General features: G+C 42.7%; 1 protein-coding gene across 1 annotated transcript; it reads left to right on the plus strand.

Moving 5' to 3' along the window:
* The first annotated feature begins 1,913 nt into the window (after positions 1-1,913).
* On the plus strand, positions 1,914-25,629 carry LOC118414459. Its single transcript, XM_035818513.1, has 4 exons — positions 1,914-2,594; positions 3,882-4,239; positions 10,114-10,272; positions 23,784-25,629. The coding sequence occupies exons 1-4, from the start codon at positions 2,211-2,213 to the stop codon at positions 24,017-24,019; spliced, it is 1,137 nt and encodes a 378-aa protein (XP_035674406.1). The 5' UTR covers positions 1,914-2,210; the 3' UTR covers positions 24,020-25,629.
* Positions 25,630-26,149: the final 520 nt, after the last annotated feature.

Here is a 26,149-nt window from a genome sequence, read left to right on the forward strand (position 1 = left end):
CGCGGAGCACTTCACTGCCTTTCAAGAGTTGAGTAAACAGCAAGCTTGACGTTCTTTCACTGCCTTCATGCGTGAAAACGGAGCACTTCACTGCCTTTCAAGAGGTGAGTAAACGGCTAGCTTAATTACAGTTCTCTTTGAACTTCAGGCATCGCTTGCACGCACCAAGCATGCAGGTGTCGATCACAATGCACTGTTTGCGTGAATGGACGACGTTGTTTTGTCTGAGTGTCTGGTTTTCTGGCGTACGTGATATATATGTTGTCGGCGACATTGGTATTTTACTCTATCTGTGCTTGTCTTCGACATCGTTAAACTAGATTCAGATGTAATAATATTCATTACCTCAAGTCTATCAACAGTATATGAGCGGGACATATGTAAATTATACTTCACTATTCTCTTACTTATGCATTATGATGTAGAACCTCTCTTTTTCTCTTTCTCTTTTTTCACTTAAGACATATGTAAATCATTTTATTTTTACATGTTTACTAATTTTGCCTGTAACTGTAATGCGTTATCTTACACGTTTTACCAAACAGAGAATAAATCAAGAGTTTGAGTAAAGCTCAGAAACGATGGTCATGAATGCATATTTTACAGATGACTAGTTGCATGTTGTTTCTTGTCACCAGAGATGGCCTATTCAAAATACTTGTCAAGATCGGATGCCCTTCGAAACTTCTCAGAATGATCCAGTCCTTTCACACGGGTATAAAATGAGTCGTCCAGCTTGATGGATCGTCCTCTGAAGCTTTTGACATCCGCAGTGGGGTAAAGCTGGGCTGCGTTTTGGCCCAACCTTGTTTGGCATTTTCTTTGCAGTCATGCTGAAAAATGCCTTCGGCTCTTCGGCTGAAGGAGTCTATCTCCATACCAGATCGGATGGGAAACTTTTCAACTTGTCCAGACTTAAAGCTCAAACCAAAATCCGTTAAGTGCTGATCTTATATTTGCAGATATGATGCTGCACTGGCAGCTCACTCTGTGAACTACAGACATTGTTGGACAACTTCTCCGCTGTCTGTCAGGACTTCAGCTTAGCTATAAGCATAAAGAAAACACAAGTGATGTGCCAGGGAGTTGATCACCTCCCAGCAGTCACCATCAACAATTATGAGTTAGAAGTGGTTTCCAAGTTTACTTACCTAGGGTCCACTGTGATAGACAACCTTTCCCTGGAAGCTGAAATAAATACTCAGTAGAATAGGATGAGCAGCATGGCACTTTATTCTATGTCAACTCTGTACAAAGAGCAGAATAACACAAAAGTATCGTATACATCGTCTTGTAGTAATTTTCTAGCGTTATCCTTCCATCTTGGAGATTGTCAGCAAAGTAATACTACATTTGTTACATTCCAACAATACATTATTGATTGATTGATTATCCTCAGTGATATTTGTTCCGCCCCAGAGGTTCCTTAGTCCAGTACGTTCAAACAACATGTGTTCATAGTTTTCCAGCTCGTTGCAAATATCATTTATTGACTTTCAAAAGATGAGCAATTTGTCCAAAGTTCCAAATGCCGCCAACGCTGCCAGCTGCGTGGATACCTTATCCAATTTCATATTTACAACTTTGCCGTTTACTTAAATGAGCATCTCGACATAGGGTTAAAAAATACGAAATGAAACACTTCTTGTGTGAAATGAATAGGCAAACCTATTGATTTGGCATTGACAGAGGTAATCTTTACATAATCAACAATAAGCATGCAGTTTTGTCAGCTAGACCACTGGTCACGTATCTACTGAATGCCACGGGTGCTATTCTATACGTTTGTGGACCTCCCCTGAAAAGTTGCCATGCTACGGCGTGTATCAACCACCATGGCAACTCCTAACGTAACAGACGACAATGTGTGTTTGTGTGTGAGGGGAGGGGGATCACTCACAACCAGCGCGGAAGCATACACAGATGTATTGTTATTAAAGTTTCGAACCCCTTATCACTTTACGACAAAATAACCACTTCTTACTTTTTAACAGCCACCTGCTAGTGCTTGAAGTGTATCCTTTTACATTTGAAAAGCAATGTGACCTTAAACCACTTTGGAAACCCTGTGGTCACCATGCACTATTTCTACCGTGTATTCCCGACTCGGAGGGATTTTGGATGTGCACCGTCAAGTGCGTTCCTTAGGAAACATTTTGTTGTTGGACATATCTGGGCACGCACGCAGACTTGTAGAATAAAAACAAGTGATGGCCGTCAGTTTTTGGGAACATAAAGCTCGAATAGCCTTCAAGCCAGCCTACAACACTCGCCCGGCGAACTACCATGGGGATCTGTTCGTTCCAAGTTTTAATTTCCCTGCTGAAGAGCCGAAAGAAGACTTCAAGAAGCTGCCCTGGATGAAGATCGACTTCAAGACGAGCCCGATGGACTACCTCGACACTGTCCTCCACTACTGCTTTGACGGAAACACCGAGTGTGATTTCCGTGTGGAGAACAACGGGACGCATCCCGATCGTTGGTACCACGCCCCGTGGATGGCCTACCCACCTTCTGGGCGTGAGCCTATTCACGGCTTGACCATGGAGAGGCCTACTGAACCACAGTACTTCGGTTTGAAGGACCAGAAATGGGTAAGACATTCGTTTCATTACGACTACATACCAGTTATTGTAATAGCATTCAAAATCGTGTGGATGTTTGCTTTTAAATCTTATTTGCTCGTAACAGACGAGGACAATGTGTTCGTGTAAAGTGAATTTCCCAATGGCACAAAATCGGTGATATATATGACAGAATTTAAACCCGAAATCTATAGATTCTGAGCCAAATACCTTGCCGATTACGCCTCATGATCACACGATCTCAAGTAGATTTAGTTTCGCGGTAGTTGTTTTGAGTTCGCGATATAGCGCCGTAGTCACATCCTGTACAGTATTCAGTAATGGAAATACCAGGGCCTTAACAAAACAATAGTGCTCAGGGTCAAAAAATTGATTTGGCTCATATTTTGCACAGTCATAGTACTTGGCCCACGCAAGCCCTCAAAATAGCTTTCTTTCCGGCCAAAACTCATTATTGCCATGGCAACAGCCCAAACAAGCTTTGAGCCATTTTCACAGACTTTTGTCAACATGTCAACAATATGGATATTGGCCATGTTTAGGACCCGATCATTACCAAATGCTTTATCAAAACGAAAAATAGAAAAGGGTCTTGTTAGACTAATGTCCAATTTTGTACAAAATAGGTGTAAAGTCAATGTACATATAGTTTTCAGTCCATGGGCAGCCTCAAAACAAGACCGTGTTTGCAGTCTTCAAAAAAAACTTTATTTTTTGCCCAACTTTCATGAACTGTAAGTCTCAAAGTGTAAAATATTTTTGACTAAAATCTATAACAGGTATAACGTGTGAATCCTTGCAAAGTTTGGGTTCTTGTCTTTTTAGCGTACGGCTGCTTATCTGCGGCTGCTACCAGAAGTAGGTCACTTTTGGTGATTTTGGAAAAAGGACTTTTCGCGGTGGTTTTAAGTTCGCGGTAGAAACATGCACTGTAGTCTCTTACTGCCATGGAAAAATGTTCGCGGTGGTTTTAAATTCGGGGCAACAGCGAAAACCGCGAGCATTAAACCACCGCGAAAGTTTCTGCATTTACAGTATTTTCTTAGCAGTCCCTGAACGTAGGTCAATTTTGCACATGTCCCTAAATTTGGAATTTGGGCTGACTTTGACCTGATGAAAACACCAAAGGGAACTTTTATTCTGACTCCACTTTTCATCAGGTGTAGACCCTAGTCTACTGAATGAATGGTTTAAGTCTGGGTTCTTGTTTTATTGCCGTGTAGCTGGTTTTTAGTCATTTCAATGTAAACTATACGGGCGCTTTTTGACATGGTACCACGTATGCCCTTTTTTTAGCTGCAGACTTGGGCTCTGAGCTTCTACAACGATTTCGGGGCCAAAACAATCAGCGACTTCTGGGAGAAGCCATGGGAGCCAGCGCTCAAAGATGACGTCACATTTCCACCAGGCACGGTTTCGTTCAAACTCCTGTTCACCGAGGCGACAGAAGATGACGTACCGAGTCTGGCAGGCTCCAAGGAATGGCTGGCAGCGATCGGCAAACCATACCCTCCCATCTCTAAGGATGCGACCATGGAGGAAGCACAGACAAAGCTGGACGAAGTCTTGAAGCCCGAAAACAGGGGGCCCAACCCGTACCCACTAAGGCTGATACAGGTGGACGTTATGGTCAAGGACACAAGAGCCAAGTGCGGTAAATCTAATCTTCCTGTTCTTATTATAGAGGGAAATGATTTCTGTTTCCCTTTCTTCTTTGTTTGTTTTTTTGTTTGCTTTTATTGTCAAGACCACGTTGATTTGATTACATGGATGTCATCCTCTGGGAAACCAAAACTGATGCGAGCGTGCGAATGAAAAAAAAGTGTGGCCAAAAATAAGTTTCCTTCAGTATAAATTCTAACTTCTCAGGAAGGTTGGCGATAGGACTAAATACCAACAAAAAGGTGTAGGGACCTCTACAGTACTAAATGTTGTACACAGGGACTAAACCGTTTTTTTTTTTCTTATTCGAATGGTCTGAAAAAAACAGACTGAAGAAAAGGGTTTGGCCAATTCGAAAACGGACACACTATATCGTCAAGCCTTTGGGGGATTACCCTGCCAAGCAAATAACAAGAGCGAAGTCAAGTAGAGTTTATAGTCATTTGTATCTAGGTTTTTACTGTGGACGATATTGACTTTTCCCAAACTTGAGGGTAATTCTGTCATTGTAACCCCAGTGGTAGTACTAGTAAATAGGATGACTTTGTAACACAATTTATTTACTGTCATTATTTCTAATATGCCCGCGCATTCTATTAATTGGTTAAAAAGATTCCGACAACAAAAGAAAAAACGTCTATTGATCTCTTGCCTTTTTGTGAGGAACGTTTTGTGTTACCTTGTCCGCGTGCAAGATGTCATGGGAGGTTCATTATCATACCTTTATTCACTGACGATCGCACGAGCCTCGCTTATATATGGCAGGGACAGTTTTTTTGGCGAAAAATATGCAAGACCGATGGTCGATCTTAGATATGGCCGATCTTCCATCGGTACGCCCGAAGATCGTGGATAACGTGACAAGGGTATACCACTTGCGCAACGAAGAATGCACGCAAACGGCATGCAGACCACATACTCAATACCTCAAGCAACCGTGCGAGTGACGTGCGTTGTCGTACTCCCTCCCTGCTCTTGTCGATCCTTTCCCACGTTTTCAGAAAAACGTTTCAGAAAAACGTGGCGGACGTGGCCTCCCAAGAAAACGTACGGACAAAAACACGTACGGCGGGTTGTGCCCTTAGCTTTACCGTAACACATTACTCTGACAGCGCCCTTCCGTATCTCGCAAGATCTTAGTACAGAATTGACAGGCGTGATCCAGAATCAAGGTGGCGGAGGGTAGTGTCCAATTTATATGCAAATGATTATATCATTTATGTGAAATATTGATATTGAGTATATTTATGACGTATGTTTATTGTATATGTATATAGAGGGTCATGCGGAATACACCGTGTTGTGTTTTATTTATGTGATACCCACCTATAGACCTTATCGCAGATAGAACGCGCGCAAAGGATGCCGGGACAGTTTGTGGTCAATCGATGTTCTAGTATATAGAGCGCTGCCTTGCGCGGTCTTGTATCGCATATAGTGTTGGTGTAGCTTTATATTAGGGCAAGAATGACGCATCACGCACACGTGCCACGACGCAAGTGAGAACACCTGGAAGGTGCGAACACCTGTTCTAAAGAACATTCTAGAAGGGTCAGTTAAGTTTACTTAACATTTGTAAAAACAGATGTCTTCCGTTGTGTTTGAATAATCAAAACAATCATAGCAATATAAAGAAATGGATTATTGTACTGATTAAGCTTTGCTTCACGACTTATTTCATGTAGAACCAAGAGGCATAAAATACAATGTTGGGCCAAATTCCTGCTGTCCTTACATGCCATGGCATAGACCTCTACTTGGTCATCACTGGGCAATTGGGCATTCATTAAGTCGTTCTCCCACAGCTCTTTTGGAAGCGTTTCTGGATCGGGCATTGTTATTAAGATTTTAAACATCAACAAGTACAGTAATTCAAGATGAAAACTCCTTAGTTGAGCAATCAATCATAATTGGTTTCTAACAGGTTAAGGTTCTGGTTCGGAATAAGACGCAAATCAGAGGTTGTCTCGGTAGTTTTGGCTGTCGATTTTCCGGCTATCGCTTTAGCAATGTATATTTATTAATCTTTTATACTTCTCCAAATCCTTGTTGTTCGTAGCGTTTTATGGTGTCGGAGATTTCATGGTGCATTCTATGTGCGTTTTGGGTGTTTTAGCGGAGCGTCGGAGCTCGCGGAAAACGTATCGGAAAACTTTTCTTCCTTTTTACTTAGTATACAGAAGAAGTCTTGACCTTTATTGCCATAGTAGTCATTATCCAAGGAAAACTCATTTTTACCGTGTAGGGGCCTGTAGAGAATGGCCCCAAATTAGCAATTTGTTGGTGAAAAGCTTATATTTTTGATGTTTTCTACCAAAAATAACATTTCTACAGAAAATGACAAATGAGTCTGTCGGTCAGCGACAAGGCACCCTTTTCTATCGGAAACATTGAATTGTCCGAAAAACGCCAAGCAGAGGTCGAATCGCGCAGATATAGTAGTAGTCGAAAAAAATACACTCGCGCTCTTCCTACCTCTGCCACAGAACGGAACAGTACAAGGCTATTAAATCTAATCACCTTGACACATTCAGAGCGTTTTGTAACTAGGTGCTAAGTTTTGGACGGGAGATAGGAGTTTCTGCCTGCGCGCCGCGGGTGTTTCCTGTCTGCCAGTCGGAGCAAACAACACCCCATAAAATCGGTTGTGGCCGAGTCATGATACGTCAAAACAACCTATTATTTGTGTCCCTATGTTCTAGAAACGTTGGACAATCGCTTGTAGGTACGGTCAGATGTCAAACAGAAGTTAAAAACGAGAGTTGTCCAGTCATAGTTGACGTTCTAAAACTCGGGCTTCATGCACTGCTGACCGTTTTGCGACAACCGCATGCAGCCGTAAAAGTAATTCACTCGCGTTTTTCCCAGTTTACCACATGCTCAGATATAGATTAGCGTGTTCATCTATTGAATTGACAATTTACTAATTCATATATTAACATGTCATTTATATTTGTAATTGATGCAAAATATTTTCAGGGTGTAGGAAGTTACGTCATGATACTTTCAATGTACCGGGAAGGAATGACGTCAGCCATTGTTGTCAGTGAATAGAGATCGCAGCGGGTGCTGGCGCGGCCCGCGGAACATGTGCCGGGTGCGAGTTAATCCGGGGTAGTAAAACTATTTGGCTAACGATCTTTTTATGCTTCGGAGGGCGGAGTTCTAACACGGATTTTGAAAGGATATCTCCGCCCTTATGCGTTCTGTGGCAGAGGTAGGAAGAGCGCGAGTGTATTTTTTCGACTACTACTATATCTGCGCGATTCGACCTCTGCTTGGAGAGTACGAAAAACGGTGATTTGAGAAGCGCTAGTGTGCTTTTCTCAGAGACAGTCAAATCGGCCCAGAATCGTGAAAAAAAAACTCCGGACCGGAACCTTAACAAAGAAGCAGTCGACACTGCCCCGCATTAACGTCCCCGCCGACATGTCTTGTAATACCAGTACATTTTTTCGAAGTATGTAGACGTTGTAAATGGTTAAGATCATCGGACAAATACCAATTTCTTTCTAATCGACATAAACAAACCAAGACACCTACCGCATCGCTCGTCATGGCGCTCCGCCATGGCCAGCTTGCTTTTTTTTTTTTAAGTGCGCAGCTGAAATGACCACAAACTGTCCAACAAAACTCAACGAGTACACACGTCTTAACCTCGGACTTAAAATGACCAAAAGAAGGTTTCCAATCAAATAGACAAAGGTTGATCTACTGTGATGCCAAAACAGCGAGCTATAAATCACTGACCGCAGCTGGAGCCACTTGCAAATCCAAAACCTAGGGGTCTAACAATTGAAGTGGGGAGAAAATACTTAGATACACTTAGTAAGGCCACAGCAAGTTAATTTTATGGATGACATCAGCGCGCGCATTAATTTTCGCCTGATTTCAGAAAAAAACAACAAGACTTTTTCTTCTGCAGGGATGGTCAACATGACGATAAAGTACCAAAATGAGCAAATGTATCGTGTTGTAGCCTAATAATTGTACTTGTAGAAGTGACACTTGCGAGGTACCCAGGACTGTAGTTGTACAAATGGAACTTATTGGATAGCTGTAAAGGTGACATTAATATGGAAGCTATGAATGTGGTTACCAACTTCGTTGGTGATACCAGTCTACCACACTAGTGTCAGTTTTACCACACCAGTACCTGTCTTAAATACAGGAATGATTGCCTTGTTGGCTCTGATACCATGTTTTGTGCCTTCAATAATTTTTACAACAGTCATCACAAATTTATGGTGCCTATTCTTGAAAATGTAGCCATCTTGTTTTTTTCAGCATCTTGTTTTTTTTCGCCCTATCGCACTTTTTTTTTTGCAGTCTGCATATAATCGACATTTTGAAATCACATAACGTGCAAATTTCAAGCAAGTAAAGGTGTCAGTCCGACTCAGGCCGTTGCAGAATGAAGTTTGAAGAATGGTGTCCATGTGTTGAAGTATGGCGGATTATATTACGTAATTAGCATACCCTTCTTCCTTCCATCTGTGAGCTTAATCAAATTCATAATGCCACTGCGTCCAATATCAAATCTGTTTTATTGTTAACTGCCAGGTGTTGTCACTTGCGTCGCGGCACGCGTGCGTGATGCGTCATCCTTGCCCTAAAGTTACACCAACACACGCGCTACAAGACCGTTGTCGCATCTACTTTTCGGCGGCTCCAGGAATCGTCCAAAAACCTTACGAAAACTAGATATCCAGGATTCGTACTTCCGGTGCCGTCAATCATGGTGATTGACAGTACAGAAAACATTATTATGCACGCCCATGTTTCCATATATGGGTCGACCTCGTGAGACCTCGACAGACTCAAGTTGCGAGAGATTAAAACCCGGAAGTGACCGCTGCCCTCCCCATGATAGGACGTCATCTGAATGCTACTAACACGTAAATAGAATGTGACGCTACGCGAAAAACAACTTCAAACACACAACACATAATATAGTCGTGGCCTGATACGTAAGTAATATGTAAATATCAAAGTATCATTATCAACATTCGTTTAAGTTCTGTAACACCAGGATCAACAGAATAAACTACACGATCTTCTTGCGGGGAGATACAAAGATGGCGGCTTTCTGACGAAAACAACATGCCCCCGCCCTCCGCATAGTCTCCTCCCTCGAAAACAGGAAGCTCCACCCCCACGTACACGTTCTGGATAAACATCGTCGTCTATCCAGGAAACGTCCTGTTTGCGACGATTTCTGGATATCCAGGAATCGTCCTTCTGCTCAGGACGATTCCTGGATATCCAGGATTCGGCATATTACGAAAGTTAGATACTGACGAAAGTTGGATACAACAACCGTCGCGCAATGCAGCGCTCTATATACTAGAACATCGATTGACCACAGACTGTCCCGGCATCCTTTGCGCGCGTTCTATCTGCGATAAGGTCTATGAGCTCACATGTTTCGATGCGAAATGCGCCAGAAGTTGAGAAAATTTGGTGCCTTCGAACGAAATTGTTACAACAGCAATGTTCCAACGTCCGAATCAGGTATTCGAATTTCGACCGCGCCGGACTTGGCATGAGCCAGCCGCCAAGCCACGTCGAGAGTTCTATGGAATTTTATTTTCCTTCCGCGAGAGAAAGTAGTCCGTTCTATGATTCCGGGCGTTAACACCCCCTTGGCGGCTGGAGCAGAGTATGTTCGAATTATTGGACTTCGAAGCCTGCTTGATGCGCGTGGAGTTTGACTGGATGTGTTCAGCTCCTGGTTTTGCCAAACCTTCACGAAAGACAATCATTATCATATTTGGGTGTTCGCACCTCAACAAAAAATACAAATGAAGTAAGCATTTAGTATGCGATATATAATGAACTCATTTTATGATTATCATTTCATTAGGGTGGGTGTTCGGAACTTTCATGTACCACAAGGACCAGCCCGGAGACGATCCCTATCGCAAACTGGTGCCTATGTGTCTGCAGTGGGGGAATGATCCCGGCCTCACACTGGAGGAAACTTGGACACACCCAGATGTAAAGAACCACAAACTCCTACCAGGTATGCCGACGCAACAGGTTTGGTTGACACTTGAAAGGCCTGGTATTTGACGGCTGTTAATTAAGATTCGCAGTTCGTCAAATGAACCAGATATAAATCTATAAAATATTTAGAGCTTTGTAAATTTTACACAGATGTATTCAAAACGCTTACATATTTGCATAGCGATCTTCACCTTTAACTAAGTTACACAAATGACAAGTATGAAATTCTTGTCATTTGTAACAATGGTGGCGTCTGTATTTGTATTTCAGCCATACTACAGGTATGGCGAAATATATTGTATTCGTAATACCGCTGTCACATTTGGCGAAAATCGATCGGACGACGATTCTGCGGCAATCCCCCGAACCTCGCTTATAATAATAACTTTCATTGCACAACAATTGTACAAGGTACAAAGTATGGCTTACATGTGACAGGGACGGTTTGAAGGTGAAAAATACGCGCAACCCTCTGTCGATCTTAAATATGACCGATCTTCCATCGATACGCCCGAAGATCGTGGATAATGTGACAGGAGTATAATGTTTCTTCTTTCTTTCATTCTTTCTCCTGTCAAATATTCAAATTAATTAATCTCCGTCGTTTCTTGACCGAATGACTTGAAATTTGGCATAATGGTAGAGTGGGCCAATACCCTCGTTTTTTTTTCAATTTTTTGTTCATTTTCACCAGTAGCTAAATTTACTTTTTTTGGTCATAATGTTTGGAAAATTTTAACAAAACGACCCCTGCAGTTCTAATTCTAGGTACCAGAACTTATACCACTTTTTCTGACGTCATCTGCCACTCAAAATTCAGGAACATGTCATGTCCAAGATGCTAATTATGCAAATGCCGAGCCAATCTGATGGGAAAGTGCCATAAGGCCATAGTGGTAAATGGCGGAATCGATAGTACCAAATCCCGAGCACTAATGCCTTCTGTTCAGGATAAGTTATGGTTGGTAATGACCGAGGGGCTTCGGTCGAGGCCGGAACAGAAGCAAAGTGCTACGCGCGGATGTCATCTGCTTTTTTCTTCTTCTTTTCTAGGTTACAAGGCATAACGAGTTTCTTAAGCACAACAAATCGCTAAATCTGACCCTTGATCTGAAGCTAGGCGCTGTCGGTAAATCCTTCCTATAGCACAGCTGGTTATCTCATACCCTGATATCACACCAGTTGCTATTCAGATTTCTATAAGAAGACATACAAACTAATCACTTGTAGCGTGGACTTGTCTAAATTGACCAAAACGGCAACGGTTTAGTTTAGTTATATTAATGCTCACGTGCCAGCTTTGAACGGACACCACACAAATACAATGGACCAGTTCACTGAAAATTTGTTCCCAAACCCCTTCGCAATGAACTTCCAGTTAATTTTTCTGTTAACTTAACCTACTATTGACCTGGAAATCCAGGCAATGAAGGGCCTTTCTTTAAATTTTTATTTTATTTTTTTCTAACAATTAACAATTCTGACCCCCAACTGGACTACATGTAACCCCTCATCTCGCACTATGGCTCACCTCCAATCCCTGCCCCGCGACACCAGAATAATGCCATGTGGGGCTGTGTTATAACTGATCCTTCCCACAATGCCTTAGTGACACGGGACAGTACCAAATCCCGAGCACTAATGCCTTCTGTTCAGGATAAGTTATGGTTGGTAATGACCGGGGCTCCACCCTATCGCCCTATCAGACGCTCCTAAATGTCATTCTCTATACCCCTTCTTCCAATACTCACAATACAGTAGAAGCCAGTTAATTGCACCACGAATTACTTACGGGACACTTCTGTTACGGGATCCCAAACCGGTACGTATACGGTCCAGCTGAAAAACTTGACCTTGTTGCCCCGCCCCAGATAACTGCCCGAAATACACTGGCAGATGGGGTGTGCAATTCATTGGCTTCTACTGTATTACTCTTCCTCTTCTATCTATCTGTCTTCCTAACCCTTTTCACTTCTACTGTCTTCCTAACCCTTTTCACTGCTACTGTCTTCCTACCCCTTTGTACTTCTCTCCCTCGCCTCTCGCTGATTTACTTTTCTCCCTCGAATCTCGCTGATCGTGGATCTCAGCATAACACGAATGTCCATGTACGCGTACTTACACATTGGGTTGTTTCTTCTCCATATGTGCCAACTGGTGCCCCCATGTCGTACCCCCCAGATATTCTTATATGTGTTATTACCCGATGTGTTCTTTACATCTGCTGTTATATGAAACCTCGTGTCCTGTCTTGTTTCTGTGTCCTGTCTTGTTTCAACACGTATTCCACACCCTTGCTGGCCGGGATGTTGTCCATCCGTCATGTGTGTCAGCCAGGTTCTGTCCGGCTGTAGGTGATATCAAACGTGGGTCCGGTCTCTCTCGATCATGGGGGTTAGACTGTTCCACCCGTTGTGGCTCATCTAGATTTGTTTTCGGCCCTTTGTACTCTGTGTTCGTTGGGCACGTGCCTCGTAAGCCACTTCTAGTGATGTATTTCCTGTTTGGTGGAGATCTACACTCGCAGTGGAAGATCATAATGGACTAGCATGTCCCTCCTTTCTTCTTATCTCTTTCAACATCTCTGTAGTACACTTGCTGGCATGTCCATGCCAGTTTTGTCACAAAGACCATGCTGGTGTCACAAAGACGACATATTCGGTCGGCTCCTTCACTACGTGACGTGAACTCCAAGTTGCCGGCCGAGATACCACTACACCTGACCTGCTTATCAACCCTTGCTTGCAAGTTCTATTCCCTCAGAGTCTGACAACCGTCAATCAGCTTCTTTCCTACGACATAGATTTTAGAAAGAGCAATTGTGGCTATTTTGGCTGTGTTTGAAAAGAAATGACCGGTCCGTCTTTGACTGAAGGCCCGTTTTTTTGTGTGTGTGTGTTCACAAAGTAAGGCGTACCACACATCTACGACCAGTCAAATTGATTCCGGTAGACAGCTCCGTCACGTGACTTACGGCAGCTGTCTGTTCTTCCTCCATACCTTGCTCTGCTCTTGATATAAAACTCTTATCTCTAATGAAAATATTCCGACCCTGTTTTTTCTCTTTGTGCCGCTGTGAGGCTTGGAAGGGCTGATATACGGGACCGACCACTAAATACCGCCCGTTTTCCCGCCTATACCTCCACTAATGATCAAGTACGAGGCGTCTGTGTGCTCGAAGTTTGTGTTTGCTTGTTCCACCACTCTGCTCAACATGAGTTTCATGAACGGTGAGATTCAGGGCTAATCTACTGTAATTGCACCAACCATTCCCTGACCAGTTCCGACTCATACACCAACCACAGCACCGTACCTCGCGTGCGCCTTGCTGGTGGAATCACTTCGGCGCTTCTGTCAACATGACACCGGTTGTAGCCCCCATCAATGAGGAAGTAGGAAAATCTTATTGCCTTGCTTCCCTCTTGGCATGCCTGTTGTGCTATCGAGTCGTGTGTTTTATGGTGGCCTATGCCGGTGTGTCCCAGATGTGTTTTTATTCTTTGTCTTGTGTTTTCTATCAATGCGGTGATATAGGAATGACATCTCTCGCCGCGGCCCACTGCCGTGAATAATTATACTTCGTATTTTTCTTCAACATCAGGAAACCAGTCTAAACCGAAATGCTCTCATTGCTTGAACAGACACCGCTCTCCGCCAACATTTAATAGGACTCCCGAACAGCCCCCTACCGGCCAAGTGTGTCGGTCTATAATGTGTACTCCTCTTGTTCCCCCAATGAAAAAGTTGACCAATGAGTCAATGGGTTTGAGGTTTTTCCCATCCTAGCCTTTTGTAGAATATTGTACGGGTGATAAGTGAAGTCTCTTCCCAGAAAAGTGATTCTCACTGTCTCTCGACTCGAGGCGGGTATTTCTCACCGTTTTTATATCTCCCTCAACTCCTGTCATTGCCTTTCTGCAAGAATTTCCACCAAATTGTTAGATTTACCACCCCTGTGGGAGAACCCATCCCAACACCTGGCCGATCATGGCCATGGGAAGGAGGGCCCTGTAATGAATATGTTCCCGAACGATGTGGGGACCTTGCCGAAACGTCAGAGCTTTGGTATCTGGTGTTTGACCCTTGCGCGTAATGTACCAATGTCTATAGGTCCGAGCTCGAGGTGCGCTGATACAGCCGGTTTTATAACCTTGAATCGGCGTGTTACACATTGCCTTTTCATATGCGACTAGCTGCCAGCCTTGTTTACGCTCAGACCTATACTTGAGGATGGAAGTCTATTACACCTTTTTTTTCTCCCTCTCTCTTCAATGTTTGATAGTTGGTACATTTACCAGTCCTATATATATATATATATATATATATACCTTATGTATAGTTTGGGCAGTTTTCTCCCTCTGCCTTCGAATGGCATTCGCCGTAGATATACGTTGTGCTCGTTTACCCATTTAGCGTCACGTTCTCCGAAATAAAAATCCTTCCCAGAAGTTTATTTCTGGTCCGTGGTCACCTCTGCCCAGCCGGGACACTAGTCTGCTAGTCTTACATTCAATCAAGTCTACGGAAACCCACACATATCATCATTCCAGGTATACACATGTATAGGGACCTAACATTACCCGGCCCGAATACTTTGGTTAGCCCAAGATTGTCATTTCGGAGCCTCTGCTCATTCCGGATGCAACAGCTCGACTGTTCATCATCGTTATCTATGACAAGGTATCGTCGTCCACACATGCAGCAAATCTGCCCAGCTAAGTGCCACATGTAACATTATTGAAAACACAAAATCACCGTGGGGGTGGGGGGTCCTGTCTTGTCTTGCCTATTGTTTGTCTCTTCATTTGTCATATGTGCTGCTGACACATTGTCAAATAAAGATGTCCTGACAGTTTGATCAATTATGCTGCTGTCTCACAGATTCATCAGCCCTTCGCACTGTCTTTCTGTCTTTAATCTCGTCTCTACAGGGGTTTGTTAGCATTTCTTCCAGATGGTTGATCTATTTGTTAACACATTGAAAATATGCGCCACATAACATGTCAGAACACTTGTACACTACTACTCAGGCATACATTCATGGACCCCACCTCACTCTGGCCGAACTCAGTAGTCGGAACGAACCAGCGAGAGGCGAGGAAGAGGTTAGGGGTAGGAAGACATGAACATTACCTAAATAACACAACGGTGTGTTAGTGTCTGTTACAATGTTACCTTCTGTCTGTCATGCGAGATCAAATGTTTGCACTCTCCGGCGAGCGTCTTTGCCCGTCACACATGTTCCTAGTACTCGATACTAGTATATCTCCATCCGCAAGTCTACGGTCAATTGAGTCCGTACGCTTTCCCGGGTATTTTGCCCGTCCGTTTGCAATATGATATCTTCTGGGTTGCAGACGCTAGCATACCATGTATTTTCCCTCTGAGAATTCAATGGCGGTCATACTTTTCGCTCGGGCCTCCTGTCAAGTCTCCTTTTTTTCTTTCTTTCTTTCTTTCTCTCTTATTTCAGCAGTACTGTTTGTGAAAACACAGCTTGAGTGATGTGTCATAAACTAAATGTGCGTCCACGAATCTGTATTTGGGTGACAACCTCTGCCCGACCATTTGCAAATTTTTAAACCGATGAGAACACCTACATGTCCCGACTCCCTACCGCATTGTTTCATTCTTCACCTTGGCCGGGGTTACATCTCCGGAAAACACAAACAATACTAGTCCACTCGTGAATCCAAGTTATTGATCAAGTTTCTCGGAGGACTTGAACGTCCTGCCAGGAAGTTTGTAAGCAAACCTGAAACAGATCTGTCGTCCACTGCTTGCCGCCCGGCTTCCACCTGGCACGTTTAAACCAAGTTTTCATTCACTTTTGGACAGGGAGTCCAAACTCCCACTCGGTCAGTTTAAAAATTCACGATTGTTCGGGGGGCACCAAGCCCGTAACCCGGTAAGTTTAAACCTTCACTTGTGTTCGGGGGGCACCGAGCCCATACCCGGTAAGTTTACAAATTCACCTTCAAAGTGTTCGAGGAGCACCAATCAAGCTCATACCCGGTAAGTTTACAAATTCACATTCAAAGCGTTCGGGGAGCACCAATTAAGCTCATACCCGGTAAGTTTACAAATTCACATTCAAAGTGTTCGGGAAGCACCAATTAAGCTCATACCCGGTAAGTTTACAAATTCACATTCAAAGTGTTCGGGAAGCACCAATCAAGCTCATACCCGGTAAGTTTACAAATTCACATTCAAAGCGTTCGGGGAGCACCAATTAAGCTCATACCCGGTAAGTTTTCAATTTCACATTCAAAGTGTTCGAGGAGCACCAATTAAGCTCATACCCGGTAAGTTTACACATTCACATTCAAAGCGTTCGGGGAGCACCAATTTAAGCTCATACCCGGTAAGTTTACACATTCACATTCAAAGTGTTCGGGGAGCACCAATTAAGCTCATACCCGGTAAGTTTACAAATTCACATTCAAAGCGTTCGGGGAGCACCAATTAAGCTCATACCCGGTAAGTTTACACATTCACATTCAAAGTGTTCGAGGAGCACCAATTAAGCTCATACCCGGTAAGTTTACACATTCACATTCAAAGCGTTCGGGGAGCACCAATTAAGCTCATACCCGGTAAGTTTACACATTCACATTCAAAGTGTTCGAGGAGCACCAGTTAAGCTCATACCCGGTAAGTTTACACATTCACATTCAAAGTGTTCGAGGAGCACCAATTAAGCTCATACCCGGTAAGTTTACACATTCACATTCAAAGTGTTCGAGGAGCACCAATTAAGCTCATACCCGGTAAGTTTACACATTCACATTCAAATCGTTCGGGGAGCACCAATTTAAGCTCATACCCGGTAAGTTTACACATTCACATTCAAAGTGTTCGAGGAGCACCAATTAAGCTCATACCCGGTAAGTTTACAAATTCACATTCAAAGCGTTCGGGGAGCACCAATTAAGCTCATACCCGGTAAGTTTACACATTCACATTCAAAGTGTTCGAGGAGCACCAATTAAGCTCATACCCGGTAAGTTTACACATTCACATTCAAAGTGTTCGAGGAGCACCAGTTAAGCTCATACCCGGTAAGTTTACACATTCACATTCAAAGTGTTCGAGGAGCACCAATTAAGCTCATACCCGGTATTTTAAACATTCACGTTTGTTCGGGGAGCACCAAGCTCATACCAGGCAAAAACATTCACTTTCAGTTCGGGAGCGCAAACTTTCCCCGGTAGGATTTTACCGAAACTCTTTATTCCTCTTTGGTTGGGACCACTCACACCAAAATGGTCCTGGCACATGACATGTAAACACGGCTCATTATCAATCACGGCACAAAACTCAATCCTCACCGACGGATCACAGATGGATCAAACTGTAGCCGACTGTAATCGACCGATAGCAAATCTGAGGGAACACATACAACAACTCCTTTTTTTTTTACCATAGAAGTGATCAGATGGCCTCCTTTCCTATTATCACACAAACGTATACAAACGTTTCCCTCTCTGAGCACAATAGGAAAATGCACACTCTGAGCTGAATGCCCTGCTTGTCCCTCACTTACCATAAACGAATAACCCCTGGCACCCCTGACGTGCCACATATGTGCTCTTCCAATCTGAGATAAGAGCCAGATACACACATCTTTGCAACAAGGCCCCCCCATGTTGGCCTTAAACCTTCTGTGCGCCAAACTTAAAAACCTTGCTACAAAAGTATTCCTTATTAGCAGGCAAACATTGTTGTACACAGGAGACAATGGTAATGCAATGCATGTCAACAACAGGCAGGTAATGTGGGAAACAACAGAACAGTTGAAAATCTTCAACTCTGACACGACTCAGATCACAATCTCTGGCAGTATTAGAGCCTTTAGTATTACTCCTTGCTCCGTAATCCACTATGTATGTCCACAGATCAAAATTGGAATCGGTAAGTTACTGTACCTCACAGGACATAGGAAAAATGTCTCATCAAGAAACCCAACTTCCTGGTCCTTGCAGTGGGATGTATGGAGGAGGAAAACCGGCCATCTGGGTCCCAGTGACAGGAACATCTCATCTTGACCCTCAAAACAGCGGAAAGACGAAACCAAGAAACTTATCAATACAGCCGCTCGACGTTCCATCCGTAGAAGGATGCGTACCTGTGGCTCTACTCTTCTAACCCCAGCTAACCGAGGTGACATCCGCGCGTAAAACTCACTACAAGGCAGGAGCAGTTATGGTGTGACCTTCTGTCTCCAAGGCGCGACACCAGAATAATGCCATGTGGGGCTGTGTTATAACTGATCCTTCCCACAATGCCTTAGTGACACGGGACACTTAATATTTGTAAGTTCATAATAACGTAAACACAAAGAAAATATGCAATTCAGTGCAGCATTTGCATAACTGAGAAAATAGTAGAATACCTTCGACTACGTTGTACCTTTTGTTTATTTATTTTGGAAACGGCCGAAAATTGATGCCTACGGGGACGTCATTCATATAATCAAATCAACATGGCACGCACACAACTTGCTAGTGATTCACACATTAACAAAGAATGTGCTATCATTCTTCAAGAAAGAAAACATTTATTTCACAAACGAAAATTGTGTAGTATTTTTTCCACAGTCGCAACACGTTATGCGACCCTAAACTTATATGCTGGTATGACGCACCTAACGTTACAGCAGACAACGGCGTGGTTATGATTGAATGACACTAGCTTTCGTATTAGCATCGTAACATATTATTTGGTTCTTATCGCTAGGGGGCGCATCGATAGGACGTGTCTGTGCTGCGCGTCGAGTCCCTTATCCAAGCCATTATGGCTGTTCCAAGGAGGATTTGAGGTCTGGTTTTGGCATTGTATGTTTTCTGAATTTCTCATGATCATTCTGATATAATTTTTGGGCTGGTACTGATTTTTGATGAGTTTTGGCAATTCTACGAGCGTTTTTCTGGCACCGGGCAGCTCCCTCGGGCCCGGTTCCGTGTAGAATCACGTTGCCTCCACCTGGGTGGACTTTGGATTACTTTAGACCTTTCGAGGTTTATTCTTCATTCGCCCGGTGGAAGACAGTCTTATCCTTTCGCAGGGAACTTTGGGAATACAGGTTTGTCTCCTTTATATCTGAAATTTTGGATTGTATTTGAATTTATTTACTGTGTGTTTTTGTATCCACACCCCCGTCTGCACTCGACGGACGGGGCATTGTATCGCCCGCACGTGTTCGAAAACAAAGATATTACGTTACCGCTTTGAAATCCACTTCTAGGACCCTTCAAGCGAGGCCTCCCACCCTCCCACTTTGTCCTGAGGCTGTGGAGGATAGTCTAGTCTTTCCTCGTAACGGGAGTACACTTTGTTTTCTGTCATCCGTAGCATTTTGAACTATTTTTGACGACGCCTCAGGGGAGTCGTCAAGTGGTATATATTGCATTCAGTGTGCCAAAAATTCTAGGAATTGCACAGGAATTTTTCCACAGGAATGCAGTATGCTGGGTATGCAAGCCCCCCACCCCCCAAATCTGTTCCAGATGTATCTCTGGTATGCAATGGAGAAATGTAGGTCACACTGGCAGACCATTGTGCTGTGCCAGGGATAGTACATTTCTGCTGGCTGTAGGTTTATGTTACAGGTGGGCTAGTATATTGTGCCAGGGCTTGTTCAAGCCATACGCCACAGGCAGACAGGAAATACTTCTGTAGTGCTCAGCTGTAGGTTTAGGTCACTGGCAGACCATTGTGCTGTACCGGGGATAGTACATTTCTGCTGGCTGTAGGTTTATGTTACAGGTGGGCTAGTATATTGTGCCAGGGATAGTGCGACAGGGAAGTTCCAGTCTATTTCTGATTTGAGCTGTATTGTTGTACCCTCAATCGTCGTCATGGCAATAATACATTTTTATTGCCAGTCTTGTTGAGCCTATTTTGGTCTATTTTTGAGCTCATTTGTGCCGCTCACTTGTGATTTGTACATACACCCCCGTCGTTGCACAACGGACAGGGGTGGTTTCGCCCGTCTGTATCCGGCAGAGGATAATGTTACTAAGTACTCAGTCCTCGCGCCAAATCACTCGTGTGTTGACAAAGGATAACGTCATAACGCGTGCCCGAGGGAGGCTCTGCTTCGCCGTGAAGCTTGGTGTACCAGAGTACTTAGGACAGTTAGCTCCTAGTTACCTGCATGTTACCTGCATGTTTTCAGTAGCGTGGGAATGTGTGGAAGGGGCTTTTTTGCGCTGTATCTTGAGAACGGTACATGGGTTGGGGGTACATGCAATTTTTGGTACATGGGTTGGGGGTGGTGGCCTGGCATTCAGGTTTGATTTGGGGCCTCCTCGTGTTGGAACTTGACATTGCAGGTTGCATTCTTTCATGTTTTGGGAGCATTTTTGGCGCTGTATGTCCTGAACGATAGCAATTACAACGATTTTGGTGCATTTGTGGGTGATTGTTTTCTGTCCTTGGCATTTGATTTTGGGCCTCCTTGCGTTTGAACTTGACACGGCAGGTCGAATTTTGTGTCCGGATGGGTTTTTTTCGGCGTTGTATCTTATGAACGGATGAGTGGGTGCAATGATATTTGCCACATGTGTTGGTGGTGGTTGCCTAATTCTCAATTTTGATTTTGCCCCTCCTGGTGTTTGAAATTGACACTGGAGGGTGCCTTCCTTTAGTGCGAGCACGTCGCATGCGCTGTATCTTCAGAACGCAACGTGCGATTGTGCTGCTATTTAGTACATGATTAGGTGCTTGTGTCCTGATGGTCAGGTTTGAGTTTGGGCCTCCTAGTGCTTGAACTTGATACTGTAGGTTGACCCTGTTTTTGTGTGGTTGGGGCGTCCCCACCAATATCTGCTTGGTTGTGAATACAGCTGATGGTTGGGTCTGTGCTGAGTGATAGGTCTTAGTTTACTTGTGGGACCATTACCTGTTTTGCAGTGACCTGTGCCACTTTCAATGTATCAGGTCACTTTGTATTACCTGTTTTAGTGGCAACAGAGTCTCCTGCCAGATGATAGAGTAGTATCTGTTGCTGTATTGGTTAGGTACAATTTGAGTTTTCTGTATACAGTACTGAGTTTAAAGTTTTGGTACAAGTTCATTTACCCTATTTGGCAATCATGGTTAAACAGAAGAAGATACAACTTTCTAAAGTGGAGGAGAATAGAGCGTGAGTGTAAGAGAAAGGTATGTGTATGAATTTCATGTGTTTCATGTTGTTTCTTTAGGGATGCCTTTTTCCATACTGTTTGCAGGTAATTTGTAGTTCAGGGCCAGTCATATTCACTTGGTTTTGGAACCTGCTTAATCTATAGTATGGGCAGGATTAAGTGGTACAGGCTTTGTTCTGTTTTAAATTTGGTATCGTTTGTTGCATTTTGTCACTGCAAAAATATGATGAAATTGATTTCCCCCTCTAAGCAACTGCTCATTGATTTTGGGGGATGTTTGCTGGGTGTTCATTCTGACTACAACATCTTTCTGAACTTTTTAAAGTTTTCATTGCCAGCACCTTGCCAAATGGGATTGACAAGCACAATTTGAATAGTAAATTCTACTGTTAAATTTGGCTTAGATACTACAATAGATTAAAGTTTTAATTGGACGGACTGAATAAAAATATCATACCACCATGGGGACTAACTGTTGCTGCTGGATGGGGGCTACCACTATTCATATTGTCTATGGAACTACTGTAAAAATGAAATTGGTCAAATTATGCAAATAACCTTTAAGTGTCAAGTGATACTCCAGAAATGAATCTTTAATGAATATCATTGGAAGAACACACACCAAGGAGATTTGGCAGCTACATTAGGTCAGTACGTTTACTACGTTAAAATAGGAAGATATCAGTACTGAATATAACATGTGACAGAATAACTACACGACCCATCTGAGACAAAAAAGTAGCAAAAGTCGTCTCAACAACTTCAAGGTACTGTGGTTGGTTACATACTTAAGAAATCCAAAATAAGTAATGTTTATCCATGTCCTAACTTACAAATTCCGAAAATGGAATTTCAGACTTTTGCATGGTGCACAAACACGGTAAAAAGCTCACTTTTCCAACCATGTACCACAGACGAAAGGGAAAAAATACACAATAGGTCTACAGACACCTAATAAATTCCATGCAGGTCTGAGGTCTACGAACTCTTGTCTGTTGCTGTATACCTGTATGGTCTTTTTTAATTCCATACAAATTGTTGCCATATTGTTTTCAGTCTGGAGCTTATGTGGGGGATATCTCAAGAACCGCTGTAAGTTTTGCCATGGTTTTCGGTGGGTGGGTAGGTGTGGGGATGGTGATGGTGGAGGTGGATTTTGCTCCACCTGTTGGTTGACCTTGGTACTGCAGCAACACATTTTGTGTTATATTTTTGCATCTGGATTTGCTGTAGTGTTGATTTTTATGTGGTGGGTAGGTTTATGGCGGATGTTAATTTGCTGTGATCAGAAGGCTTGTTTGTTTTGTGGATGTTTGTGTGTTCGGCGAATATCTTAGGAAGCTGTGGATGGGTTGCGATGAGATTTGTAACGTGGTTATGGTACTTCAGAAGGTGTTTTATTTTCATTTTTCAAGTAAACTTTTGTGAAGAACCTTAAGATGGATTGCGATTATTTTTATGGTTTTAAAATGTTCTTGTGCTCTGAAAGAAGTTACATTAGTTTGGGCCTCTCATTCTAAAGTGATTTTGGCCCTCTGGTGGTTAAACCATGTAACAATTGGGGTTATTATGAACAACAAAATGACCAATGCATTGATTTGGATTAGTTTGATCCTGCGATAGAACTCATTCTATAAGTATAAAGTAACATTTGCATAAATATAGAATACAACATGGTGTATTCCGTATCACCCGAGGTATCAGCCCGACCGCCGGTCGGATCGCCGGAAGGCCGGAGGGTGATCCGACCCGCAGGAGGACTAGGACCGAGGGTGATGCGGAATACACCGTGTTGTATTTTATCTATGTCATACCCACCTGAGAAAAGCCATGTTTTGATGCAAAATGCGCCAGAAATTGAACAAATTTGGTGCCCTCGAACAAAAAGTGTTACAACAGCAATGTTCCATCGTCCGAATCAGGTATTCGAATTGCCAACCGTGCCGCAATCGGCCCGCTCGAAATGATTCGATTTCCTCAAAGAAAGTCTGTGTGATACACCTTTCGTACCTGTGTGATACGGAAGTTATCAGACGGTCCGGAACACCCGTATCAAACGTTTTCGCGTCACAGGTATGACATAATATGTACATTCACATAGTCTACGCTAAAACGCTACTCCTGGCCTGCTTATATTAGTTTTACGCAAACACCGTATGGCGATCAGCCCCTCTAGCTCTGTCCAGCTGACACTCGCTACATAATTTAATCGATCACCACAGGGTGTTTGCTACTCTACCAGTAACCAGGGCGAAAGCCGTCCTTGTCCAGGTCATTGACCTTCCTTGTTTGAACAAGAGGAGCACAAAAAGGCTACCTTCCGTGAAGGTAAACATAACAATGTATTTGTTGTTAAAACCTCTTTTTATTTATTCAGAGGGCCGTCCCTACCTTGGTTGGCTCGAGTCTTCTTGTGCGGCCTCAGATCCGAAGCAGACGGAGACAACCGTGACGCAAACGCCTCACTGGTTCAGAAACATCCTATACCGGGATCCGTTCGAAAAAGACGTTCAAACGTCGCTGGATTATTCCATGCAGCTTCTTATGGGGCTCTATGGATACAATCAGTGGCGGAAGGACAATCCCCCGCCTGATGATAAGGCTTCCAAATAAATTGAATGCAGCCAGGAATCCAAAATCATTTAACAACAAAATCATTCATATGCCTATTGAATTTTATTGTTTATACCGAAAAGGATGGGACCAAGATAAATCTTTTCCACAACAAACAACAAACATCCAGAGGCTGTGATCATAAATAAAGGGATTCCATGCGCATGTGAACGTTGGAGTCATAACTTTGAACTCTAACAAGATGAATAAATAATTCTGAACAGACCATGTATACCCCTGAACCATGAAGCTCCACTGACTTTATTTAGCGATTATATTATGCTCATCAAAGTCTATAACTTGTCGCATGACAAAATTGCAAAAATGTCAAAAGTTATTAGAAGTATGGATGATTTTGTTGTTAAATGTAGTTGGAATTGAGATGAACTGATTAAGCAACAACAATTGTATCTTCCATCATATGGTCAGTGGCTGTGTATGTTTCAAATGCCTTTGCATTGATAATGGAAGAATCTTTTTTTTTAAGTGAATGTAACGCTGGTTTGTAATCAATTGTGGTGATTTGTAATCAATACTGGTGGTTTGTAATCAATGTTAGTGGTTTGTAATCAATGCTGGTGGTTTGTAATCAATGGTGGTGATTTGTAATCAATGCTGGTGATTTGTAATCAATGCTGGTGATTTGTAATCAATGCTGATGATTTGTAATCAATGCTGGTGGTTTGTAATCAATTGCGGTGATGTATACGTAGCAGGGGTTTGAATAAAGTACAACTAAGTCGAGTAGAGTGTAACCTAAAAGACTGTGTAACCTAAAGAAGGGGAACATCAAAATGTCAATTTGTATGAAAATTGAAATCTACTAGTGCCTGATGCTGTGGTTGTTTAATATCTATCTTCTATAACTGTCACAGGAATAGGCACTACCTTATTATAATATCTACATTACAATGTTATTATAATATACTACAGTTGATAATTGTTTGAGGTTTGAATTTTTTTCCTAGGCCTATGTTAATCTTAGAGTGGAACTCATTGTAACTAGTTTACCCCATTGTCAAGCAATGCTTGCAGCCAAATCTGTGGTAATACTGGCTATACAGATGCAGATACAAGATAAAGATACATAAGCTGGTACGCTACACTGACGGGTAGTTACACTGGCTATACAAATACAGAAGTTGGTTTGTTACAAAAAGTTTTTTTCCGCCTATACGGATACAGATGCAGAAATTGGTGTGCCACGCTGAAGGGTAGTTATACTAGCTATACAGATACGGAGGCTGGCGTGTTACGCTGAAGGATAGTTATATGCAGATACGGACTATGATTATCTATATAATTATTCTAATGTTTGGTGGTTTCGATGATAGACAAATTCTGTTAATGTAGGTTAAGTTGTTTAATATCTGTTTGTTGTTCTCATTGCTGTGTTTGTTATTGTAATTAATGACTTTGTGATTGTATACGATCTCGATTTACAATGTTCATCTAATACGTTAACGTTACCATACATATGAGTAATGCATAATGTTCCAAAGGCTGTTTTCTTCCCAAAAGTGAAGTTGACTTATTCTCATATCTACCATTAATTTGTTTTTAAGACATCTGGTGATGGTTTGTTTTTACCTGTACTACATCAATACTTGCCATCGTTACTTGCCAGAGATATTTCAAACACACTAGTGCCATCTGCAATAACATCAGATGGGACAGTATTGACAGAGGAAGACTCCTTGTTATCATCAGCTAAATCCCCATTGAAAAAAGTGCTTATGAGTGAAAGATCAAGACTGTAACAAGTCAATAAACTCGACTGTGAACTATGAATACTAAAGCATCTCCTGGAAAAGTTGAGGTTGACAGAAATCACAAATGGGGATCCCATATCTCCAGGCTGATTTTACTTTGTGCTAACGCCGTTGAACAGTTTTAATGTAGAATCATGTAGCATGTACATTTTTTCATGCGTGCACTACATATTTCTCAGAATAAAGGTGTGGTTTGAAAAGTGTCCCCTGTATTATTTGCTAAACAAATACAACAATGGGACACTGAGTTATGATGATCGATGATGAAATGTGTCTTTCACATTTACATGTACCAAAAGAAGTGATATGATCAGAGTATCATGATAACTGCCTTAATGGGAAAAGCCTTGAGACAACA

The sequence above is a fragment of the Branchiostoma floridae genome, chromosome 4 (genome assembly GCF_000003815.2).
Source record: "Branchiostoma floridae strain S238N-H82 chromosome 4, Bfl_VNyyK, whole genome shotgun sequence".
In the NCBI taxonomy this organism is placed as follows: domain Eukaryota; kingdom Metazoa; phylum Chordata; class Leptocardii; order Amphioxiformes; family Branchiostomatidae; genus Branchiostoma; species Branchiostoma floridae.